Genomic DNA, 11435 nt, shown 5'->3' on the forward strand with positions numbered 1-11435 from the left:
AGCAGTGCTTCTCAGAAGCATCAACTCGTCGTCCAGCTGATCTTTTGTCTTCCTTCACAACTATTAAAACGGTCATGAACAACTTACATGATGGCCTGGCGGAAGTTCTTATGTGCCTCCTTAAGAATACAAGCACTCGTGAGAATGTTCTTGAGTACCTTTCTGAGGTCATCAACAGAAACTCTTCACGCTCTCATTTGCAGGTGAATCTTTTTCCTGCATAGACTATTCAATTCAGGGCTTGAATTTACACCACATCAGCGAATCCCAGTCTTTTATCTCCCCAAATTAAGTATAAGAAGATGTCTTAAATTTTATTTTTACTATGCTGCACTTGAGAGTGTTGTCTAAACCTTTCAGAACTTCATTGCTTCCCCATCCTTAAATAAATGAAACTTGGTTACAGGTTGATCCACTATCTACTGCTAGTTCTGGCATGTTCGTAAACTTGAGTGCCATTATGCTTCGTCTCTGCTAGCCATTCTTGGATGCAAATATGTCAAAAAGGGATAAAGTTGATCCTAAATACATATTTGACAGTAACTGTTTGGAATTGAGGTGAGAGCTTTCTCTTGAAACTATGTAAACTTTTTTCTTGTGAGAGCTTTCTCTTGAAACTATGTAAACTTTTTTCTTTCTTTCTTATATATAATTGGCAATGTCTTTGGCTTAATATGATATCTTACATTCTGGTGATAAACATGTAACAGAGGACTGACTGCTTTACATGCATCATCTGAAGAAGTCACTGACTGGATAAACAGAATTAATCCTGGGAAAGTTGATGTCTCTGCAAATAATAGTGATGGTGAAAATCGATTACTAAAATCTCAGGAAGCTACTAGTTCTGGCAGTAAATCAAATGAGGTTTCTCTCCTTCATAGTAATAGAGTAATGTCAAGTTGTAGCCAGAAAGGCAAATACCCTTTCATTTGTGAGTGCTTCTTCATGACTGCCAGGGTGCTTAACTTGGGGTTGCTAAAAGCATTGTCAGACTTCAAAAATCTTGTTCAGGTTGTGAACTCCTTTGTTTGGCAACAATTGACCAGATCTATTATTTTTATCTTTTTATTTCCTTTTAAATAATTTTTTATTTTTGAATATGCACGTGCACCTTAAATAGTACTGTTTGTTAGACATTGAAGGCGTTATTAACTTGGAACATATGTTCAGGACATTTCTAGATGTGAAGATACTTTATCCACTTTCAAAGCCATGGTAGGGCAAACACCATCTCCACAATTGCAGCAGGATATATCACGTCTCGAGAAAGAAATTGAGTTGTATTCACAAGAGAAATTATGCTACGAAGCGCAGATACTGAGAGTATGTATTTTTATCACATTTCTTTTCCCTCTTGTTGCCCATGTAGTGTCTAATATCTATGTTATAATGCAGATGCATACGTGAATGCATTTGTGCCCCTGTTGCAGTTTCAACTTTTTTATTGTCAAATTTTGCTCAATTTTATGAAAACTTACTTCTTGATTCATAGGATGGAGGGCTTCTTCAGCGGGCATTGTCGTACTACCGGTTAATGGTGGTTTGGTTGGTTAGCCTAGTAGATGGTTTTAAAATGCCTCTATCACCTATGTGCCCAATGGAATTTGCTTGTATGCCAGAGCACTTTGTGGAGGACACCATGGAGTTGCTTATTTTTGCCTCTAGAATTCCTAGAGCTTTGGATGGGATTATGCTTGTATGTTGAATCTTCAATTTACATTTTAGAGGACTCTTTATTCATCTATTAGGTATTTCTTAATATTTAATTCATTTTATCTACATCTGGACAGGATGATTTTATGAACTTCATTATTATGTTCATGGCTAGTCCAGACTACGTAAGAAATCCTTATCTAAGAGCGAAGATGGTCGAAGTCCTCAATTGCTGGATGCCCACAAGAAGGTGTGCTTTTTTGAACTTAACATATTGCACCGGGACTTGCTCACACTTTCTCAACCAATCTGAATTTTCTTATGTACTCCCCTCTAACTGGAACTCGTGTCTGCAGCGGCTCAATGGCCACATCAACTCTGTTTGAAGGACATCAACTGTCCCTAGAATACCTCGTGAAGAATCTTCTGAAGCTTTATGTTGACATTGAATTCACTGGTTCCCACACTCAGGTATGCAGAACTTTTTATATCCTCTTCTTAAATATATCTTTACAGTAATTGTTTTAAGAACTAATCCTAAATTTCTAGTATTCTAAAAATGACCCTTGCTAATGACCAATCTTCTAATTTATCAGAATATGCATTCTGACACTTTCATCAAGTTTCCACCAATTTATATTGAGTCTTGACAGTTAAGCTTTCACCTATGGTGTTACTCTGCTCTCATCATACTTGTCTTATGGAGGTGAGGTTGCACTAGATCACTATGACAATTTGACGAAATTGCTAAATTGATGATTTGGATCATGAAAAATTCCCAATAATGGAATAATAAGAATTGAATTCATATTTCCTCTTCTATTTGGGAGAAGCACTGAAATTCTTGAAGTCTACTTATTGAGATATGGCCAAGATGGACAACAAGTTTATTTTCCCAAACCGTCGAAGCAGATACTGTTGGACATAGTGTCTTTCCTCTCAGACATCAATGATTAAACTAAGTACCCTGTCTCAGTGAACTGCAAAAATCATACATCGCTGCTATACTCAGTAATTTTTATTTTTTTACTTATCTTTAGGATATGGTGTTGTGCATTTTGTGTTACTGATTTTGGAGTAAATTCATCAATGTCACTTCGATAATCATAGTTTATTTGACACCCAATGCAGTTCTATGACAAGTTTAATATATGCCACAACATTGCCGAACTACTTGAATATCTATGGCAGGTTCCAAGTCACCGTAATGTTTGGAGACAGGTTGAGTTACCTGAGCTTTTCTTTTGTCACCCCACGCCACCCCACCTCCTTTTTTTTTTCCTCCCTCCTTTTCATATCCTCTCAATTTCTGTTTGAAATTATATGTATTACTATTGCATGCTGTTCCAGATAGCTAAGGAGGAGGAGAAGGGTGTCTATTTGAACTTCTTAAACTTTTTGATCAACGATAGCATTTATCTCCTTGACGAAAGTCTGAACAAAATACTAGAAATCAAAGAACTGGAAGCTGAAATGTCTAATACTGTGGAATGGGAACGAAGATCTCAGCAAGTGAGGCAGGAGAGAACTCGACTTTTCCATTCCCAAGAGAATGTGAGTTTCATTTCATATTTATTTGTTTATCTATGGTTTGAAATGCTTATTCAGATGGAAGTTCTTTTGTGTTGTAGATTATCATATTTGATATGAAATTGGCGAATGAAGATGTTAGTTTGCTGGCATTTACTTCAGAACAGATCACAGCTCCCTTTCTACTGCCGGAGATGGTATTCTGCGTCATTGAAATTTCCGACTTTCTGAAACTGATCTGTTAAGGTTTCGTTGACAGTCTTTGCTGCGTTCTTCCAGGTTGAAAGAGTAGCCAGTATGCTGAATTATTTTCTATTACAACTGGTGGGCCCCCAAAGAAAATCTCTTAGCTTGAAAGACCCTGAAAAGTACGAGTTTTGACCAAAACAATTGCTAAAGCAGGTTGGCAGTAAAATGATATTTTATTGCTTATTCAAACTTAGTTGTAGATATTTTGGTTAAACTTGAAACTTCCGAGTTTTATTGACAGTCTTTGCTGCGTTCTTCCAGGTTGAAAGAGTAGCCAGTATGCTGAATTATTTTCTATTACAACTGGTGGGCCCCCAAAGAAAATCTCTTAGCTTGAAAGACCCTGAAAAGTACGAGTTTCGACCAAAACAATTGCTAAAGCAGGTTGGCAGTAAAATGATATTTTATTGCTTATTCAAACTTAGTTGTAGATATTTTGGTTAAACTTGAAACTTCCGAGTTTTTCGAATCTATCAACCAGGTTGGGTAAACAGGGCAGTTCCCGTAAATTATATTATTGGATCACTGGGTTATTAGTCTACATCCTTCACACTGTGCCGATTTGGTTTAAGAGGTGTGCCAGAAGCGCATTCACTTTAGGTTTAAAAATAGAAAATAGATTCTGACTGATTCTCATACCACAATTATTAGTTCTAGTGTATGTTCGGGTTTGATTTTAAGTTCGTTATAATTTAAGCTCAAAGTCGACCTTTAATTTAACCACAAAGAGTAGGACCCACAACTTCTACTCATTCATCCATCATTCATTTCTATCACATTATAATTTCAGCAACTTATAAACAAATCCAAACCAGATATAAGTTTCATTATTCTGACAACTTTCCAGTTTCGTAGGAATTTAAGTATAACTAGGACTAGTATTCATGAATATTGTAAACAATTATTCTGATATATTCAGCTATATTGAAATTCCTCTCTCCATTTTCTTAGTCAATTCGCGTTTTTTTTTTTTTTTATTCCTCATGGTCTTGGATTAAGATGACGCATGTGTAGCTTGGTTCTAATTGCGTAATTTTGTATCTGTAGATTGTAAACATATATGTGAACTTGGCTAGAGGAGATAAGGAGAACATCTTCCCAGCTGCCATCATAAGAGATGGTCGATCATACAACGAACAGGTATGTACTAAATTATGCAATGTTTTTCACTTTGTTTTCTTCCAATGTTGGTTAGGACTGCGAAAGTCGATCAATATGAGCTGGCTATTTCTTTCCAGCTATTTGGTGCTGCAGCAGATGTCCTCAGGAGAATTGGGGAAGATGTAAGGATCATTCAAGAGTTTATTGGCCTTGGTGCAAAAACTAAAGTTGCAGCTTCAGAGGCCATGGATGCGGAGGCTGTTCTTGGAGATATACCAGATGAATTCCTGGACCCAATTCAAGTAAATAATCGTATCTTAGTTTGTTTGACTGGACTCGTTATGATAATATGCTCAATTATCGTGTAATATGGTTATTTGCAATTCAACTGTTTCTTTCTTTGTCTAATGACACTAATTTTCCATGGATTGCAGTATACTTTAATGAAGGATCCTGTCATTTTACCTTCGTCAAAGGTCACACTCGACCGATCCGTTATTTATAGGCATCTTCTAAGTGATAGTGTAAGTTCCTTCTGATCCGCTTTATTTAGAAAGAGTTAAAATTTGGGGAACTATTTTTTTATTTTTGAACTTATTTGTTTTGGAATTACAGACCGACCCCTTTAATCGTTCTCATCTAACGGTTGACATGTTAATTCCAAACACGGAGGTGAAGGCAGCTATCGAAGAATTCATTAGGTCACAAGAGGTGAAGCACAGTGCGGATAACTCGAATATGGAAAGAAGCAAAGACACGATACAGACGACGAATACGACTTCTTTAATTGACTAGTTAGAATATTTAGAATCATCCCTTCTTTGTAAATTGGATTCTGTTCTGTAATTTGCAATCAGTTAACATAGTTTCCACCCCCGTCGTTCATTTATCTTATTATACGTACAAAGAAGAGTTGAAATTTATTGCCTTTCTTGAAATATTGTAAATCAATTTGGTTAAGAAATCTGTTGTGGTGGAGTACTGTGGGGGAACTGCAGTTTCCATGTTCAATTCAGACTAATGGGTCTGAGTATTCTGCGTATCTTGGACGTTGATTCCCGTGTCAAAGTCTCTTAAAATTTGACAATGATGTTTCAATATAATTTGTGTATTCTCGAACTTTTAACTTTTTAGGAGGAATAGTATTAAGTTCAATGAAATGTGCGGTTAATAAATTAGTATCGGTGAACGTTGTGGTTGAAATTACTTCTAATTGAATAGGAAAAATAACTTTTTAGTTACTTTTATTTTATAACGTCAGACGCAATGTTTAGTTAATGATGAGGGTTAATATTTAGGGTTAGTTATTGTTGTTTGAAAATTTTAGAGTTCAATTAAATTAAAGTTGATTAAATCTTTTTACATTTTTAATTAAATGGGTAATTATGATTAAAAATGAAAATGGGGGGTGGGGGTGGGGGGGTGTATTTTTACTTCTTCAAGAAAATTAGTTGTGTTTAGTAATTTATCCTACAAGTAAGTTAAGCTATTTGTATCACTTTTTAATATATTTCTATTTGCAACTTTTAATGTATCCATGTTGCATATTTGATAAGTACACAAAACAATATTAAAGAAAAAGACATCGTGAGTGTTTGATAAGTACATTAAACAATATTAAAAAAAAAATTATTATTTTGTTTGTTATACAATGCCTAAAAATGTCCTATGCCAAATTGGCGTGCAAAACTCAACATTGTACTACATCAATGATGTCTCTCGGAACATAGTCCAGTGGTGCAAATAACAGCAGTGAGGTTATCTCACGCCTTGCTGGTAGCCGTAGTGTGAAGGTTCGATTCTTGAGACATGGAATTGGACTTCTTGTAGGTGCAGTGTACAGGCAGCTCTTGATCTATGGTCTGTTGGGGCACATCCCATGATTTATCTCCCTCACAAAGCTCTAGGAGCAGGATGGTGAGAACCCTCAAGGTTGGGGTTCAACCTTTTTTTTTTTTTTCACATCAATAACCCTAAAATTTGTTTCTGATGATTTCAATCATTAGGGATTAAAAGAACCAAAAATTTTTAATAAAAAAAAATAGAAAAAAGAAAAAGAAAAAGAAAGTTAGAGACGAACACTACCAAAAAAGAAAAAAAAGAAGAGTAGGAGTCTGTTTGAGAGTGATTTTGAAAATTAATTTTTTGACCGTTAGGAGAAAAGTGAGGTCTACCTGTGAGAGAAGAAGTCAAATATGACGGTTGAAATAGTGAAATAACGGTCGAAAAATCAATTTTTTGGATGAAAAAATGGAGCCCAAACAGGCTCTAGAGTAGAAGCAACAGTTCTGAGCTTTCCCTTAGCACAAAATCATGAGATTACCGCATGGCATGAAATTTTGTCAATTATTCAGTTCACTTCGTTACGAAAACAAATTATTTAGATCCGTATCAATTAATAAAAAAAACTTTTCATCCTCTATTTTTTGAGATACTCTAAAAAGTGTTATCACTTTTATAAACTAGAATCTTTTATGTTTATGTAAAACATCCTCAATTTAGATTTTTAAGAATTTTAAAAGTCTCATAAATCTATGTGTCCCTTGCTCTTAAAATTCAGCTTGTAATGGTGAAACTCTGTTGAAACTCATAAAGAGTAAAATATCCATTATTAAAAAAAGGTTGAACTTCAATCTTGACGGCTCTACCGTCCCGTCCGTGGAACATCATGAAGGAGGTAAATAGCGGGATGTATCCCAATAGATCAAGGAACAAGAATTTGTTTGTACATTGGTGCCCACAAAGAATCTAATTCCATATCTCAGGAATCGAACCCTCACACTGCAGCTGCCAGCAAGGTTGAGACTATTTCATTCCTATTCTTTGTACCACTGGATTATGGCCCGGAGCGTAAAATATCCATTTTTATCTACCATGATGATGGATTATATTATTAATTCTTATGGCTGTTAGCAGGTAAAACGTGCTGTGCCACACTGACTATGAGCTGGAAAACACAGTTTGTACGCTTCTTCAAAGAAACCAAATGTATAGTTTTATTACTAATTTCTCACCCTCCACGGATTAATTTATGGATTGGCAGCTATGCAGATCTATACTCTACCCAACACGCCAATATAATCACGAATTCACAATTACGGAGGGAAAACACTTCCATCTATATATATTCACATATTCACATTCAAGTACACAGACACAGCAGAGAGAGACGAGAGAAAATGGAGAGGCTGAGGAGTGGCATTGGTTGGTGGGCGGTGCTAACGTGCGCTGTGATGTTGATGATGCCGCCGGAGGTGTCGGCGGTGCGCTACATTGTGGGAGCTAACATGGGTTGGACTTCAAATGTGAACTACACCATTTGGGCTCAGGACAAACACTTCTATCTTGGCGATTGGCTCTGTACGCTGTTCTCTTTCTCACTTTCAAATTAGTTTCCTATAATCTTACATTAACTGATGCGTTTAATTACGGATTAATAAATTGAGTGAAATCAGAAACAAGCAAGCTATCAAGTTGTCACTATAATACACAAGAGAGTAACACATTTTCTCACGTCGATTAATCAACAAACAATTTCAACTGAACTGTGGTTTCCTATTGGATCTGCTGATTTAGCATTCTGATATGTTGGATTGGGCATCTTTCAATTGAAAAAGGTTTCTATTTTCATTGGCATACGTACATTCTTTTACTCTTTCTTTCGTGGGAAAAGTTTTGTTCACTGTTGGATCTATCTTCTTTAGTATGTATTCTTCTTCAAATGAGCGACTCCCGACATGGACATGATTCACACCCAAGACATTGTTTATTATGTGACTTCCTGAACTTAATTGCTTTTTTAACTGTCAATTAGGAAACAAGAGAAGTCACCTCTCAAAGTCATCCCCGCACAATCACCCGTTCGTTGCAAAGTTTTCGCGTGTTCTTAATATGGAAGAAATTCAATGTGTTCTAGTCCAGTAAATAAAGATTAATGGGCTACTTGTCATTCTGTAGAAAAGGAATCCTGCCTAATTCGCTAGTCCCCCAAGAAGATTCTGCACTTTTATATGAATGATGCTATCTGTAGATTTGGAGTTGACACCCCCCTCACCCCACACATAATGAAATAATTGTTAACCCCAGATGTACAAATAACAAAACTGACTCCTCATTTTCCTTCCCAGTTTTCGTGTACGATAGGAACCAGATGAACGTGCTCGAGGTAAACAGTACGGATTATGATAATTGCATTTCTGATCATCCCCTTCACAATTGGACTACTGGCGCTGGACGGGAAGTGGTTCCTCTAAATGTGACAAAGACTCGCTACTTCATCAGCGGCAAAGGATTCTGCTTTGGAGGAGTGAAAGTAGCAATTCGTGTCGAGAAACCCCCTGCCCCACCAACATATTCGCCACTAAAAAGTCACTCTCCTGGTTTGCTAAATTCTTTTAGAGGTCAGATTTTCGTTTTTGCAGTAGCCGCAGTGTGGGATTCATTTCTTCTCCTCTTGTAGCAACAAAGTTGCTTGTTTGGATATTTGTTTTACCCAAAATGTTGTGTTTTGCTTCATTGGTTTATTAGTTCTTTTGTGTCTTATTCTAGTAAGGTTCAAAGATGAAAATAAGTTAAAATTTGTATATTGTACTGTCCAGTCTTATCGCATACTTTTAACCTGAAAATGAAGGTTTTTCGGGTCATGATTTGTGGAAAACTTTTTATTTGTTCAACAACCTTAAAGAAACTCTGTGTTGGAGAATTCAAGTGCGTTAATTGCGGATGTATATTCGTGTTTTTTCGAGTTTTCTGTGAATAAATAAAAAATGCACTCACCTAAACCATGTGACCACAAACAAGAAAATATTTCATTATTATCGCTGTTGAATTGTTCTCATGTATTTGTTATCAATCAATTTTACAAAGACGAGAGTCACTCGATTTAATTTAATATTCGACATTGTATAGAAGCCAAAATCAAAGTCAAAATTACTGACAAATATTTTGATCGTTGTAGTACTCTATTTTAAGCTTCCACGTGCGAATCTACGTCACTGTCAATGAGTATTTCTAATGTGAAATCATAAGTTTGATTTTCATAATAAACGATGACCGCACGAGACGTACAAACACAAATATAATCAATGAGTGAATAGAGCACGCACGATGAATAAAACGTGAAAATGTAACAAATTTAGTTAAAAACTCACTACTTAATGACCGCCTTGGGTCGATAAAAAGAAAATGACTAAATTACGCTCGTTACTTCATCAGGTATCTATAGAGAGTTATGAATTCAAACAAAAAAGTTGATATGGAAAAAAATTGGATTTACTCTCTTCTTAAATTAGCCAAATTCTAAGTTTTCACTTTCAGCAAATTTCATTGAGTTTTGGGGAAGAAAATTGATTAGGTGAAAGGAATTTGTTAATTTTGAATTCGAGGTTAGCAGTATCATCGCACCTTTAAGCTATATAAAGGTGCTAACCATTAACTACTTGGGATTCAATTTCCGCTCAATGGGTAGATCTTTTAGTCTACCAATGAACGTAATTTAAACTCCCCCCTTCTCGCTCAATGGAAGAATCTTGAAATCAAGTTATGAACTTAGTTTTACTTTCGCTTTTTATAGGATCTTAACTTAAAATAAGATATGACGAGATAATATAATTTTATATGCCTCATTCTTAGAATTAATTTGTTTAATCTTAATTTATTTACATCATCTAAATCCTTTCAAATAAGTTAATATGATCGAATCACTAACATCTTGACTAGAGACTCACTAGATTCCTACCACGACGAGTTTTACTCTCATTAGAACCTCTAGAGAATATGTGATAATTGCTATAAACTAGATGTGAGAGAGAGAGCAACGCATCAAGACTCTTGTGGGTTTTTCATTATAAAAATGATCCTTAGTGTACACACACACACAAAATTATTTAAGATTAAGATGCTGGAAATGCGTCGTTTGAAAAATTAGTTGGTGAAACATGACTATCATCTAAATCATAATTATTTTGAATGTGTATTCAGCACCCCTTGGCCCTTGATAATCTTTTCATTAGTACGTTATTACATCTTCATATCATTTTCACTACACTAGTTCAAGAGTTACTCAACATTCATTACAATTTTTGTAACATTTACTGGAAATGACTTCTTGTAATCCATTGATAAATCAAATTATTCATTTAATGAAAATTAATAATCAATCTAAAGTAATATGTAGCTTGATTCCAACATTATTATTTTGTATGAGTTTTAATGTACGTGTTTAACTATACAAAATCAGAAAAAATGAAATGGACATGTGGCATGACTTATTCGATGCGTATGGAGGAGTTGTTGTGTCATTGCAATGCGCTCATCGGCGCCAAGGACATGTTAACCCTTCCTCGGCCTCATGCTTTGATATATGTCATGATGTCCGATTAGTTTAATAATTTCAATATTATTACTTTTAAACATGTAAAAATGTATTTTCTGTTATTCACGGGACAAGTACATTTAGCTCCTGTTTGGGCCTCATTAATTTTCATTTCATTACATTTCATTTTTCTATCTCCTATTTTCAACCACTAAATCTTTCATAAAATAATATTACATGTAAATCGAAAAATTTTCCTTCATTTTTAACTACTCATTTTTCAAAAAAACACTATTTCACTCATTAATTTTTCCATCAAATGAGGGCTGAATTGTTGCTCAAGACCGATATATTGTAAGAGATAATGACATTTTATCGTATGAAAGAATTTTCTTAATATTTATTTTTTTATGAAATTTGCTCTAAAAAATTGTACTAAACGGGTCTTAAATTCTAATAGCAAGCTTTGGAAGTAGAAATAAAAAGCATAAAACTATCAGCCACAAAAGGCGCAAAATTCCCCTCGTCGCCTACATCGGAGGAGGCGCTTAATTCTATACACCTCATACACACCGGATAAAAATTT

At 35.2% G+C, this 11435-nt stretch overlaps 2 protein-coding genes and 1 pseudogene across 2 annotated transcripts in view; all 3 read left to right on the plus strand.

Moving 5' to 3' along the window:
- LOC111378896 overlaps positions 1-5569 on the plus strand; it is a 7353-nt pseudogene extending 1784 nt beyond the window's left edge.
- Positions 5570-7549: 1980 nt separating this feature from the next.
- Positions 7550-9223, plus strand: LOC111378904 (lamin-like protein). The gene is made up of 2 exons (XM_023002182.1): positions 7550-7896; positions 8664-9223. The coding sequence occupies exons 1-2, from the start codon at positions 7716-7718 to the stop codon at positions 8993-8995; spliced, it is 513 nt and encodes a 170-aa protein (XP_022857950.1). The 5' UTR covers positions 7550-7715; the 3' UTR covers positions 8996-9223.
- Positions 9065-11435, plus strand: part of LOC111378903 (SNF1-related protein kinase catalytic subunit alpha KIN10-like) — a 17242-nt gene continuing 14871 nt past the window's right edge. The window contains exon 1 of the mRNA XM_023002181.1: positions 9065-9070. The gene's annotated coding sequence lies outside the window, so the exon portion shown is untranslated. The remainder of the gene's footprint in view (positions 9071-11435) is intronic.

Source organism: Olea europaea, unplaced genomic scaffold (genome assembly GCF_002742605.1).
Source record: "Olea europaea var. sylvestris unplaced genomic scaffold, O_europaea_v1 scaffold1899, whole genome shotgun sequence".
NCBI classification, from domain to species: Eukaryota; Viridiplantae; Streptophyta; class Magnoliopsida; order Lamiales; family Oleaceae; genus Olea; species Olea europaea.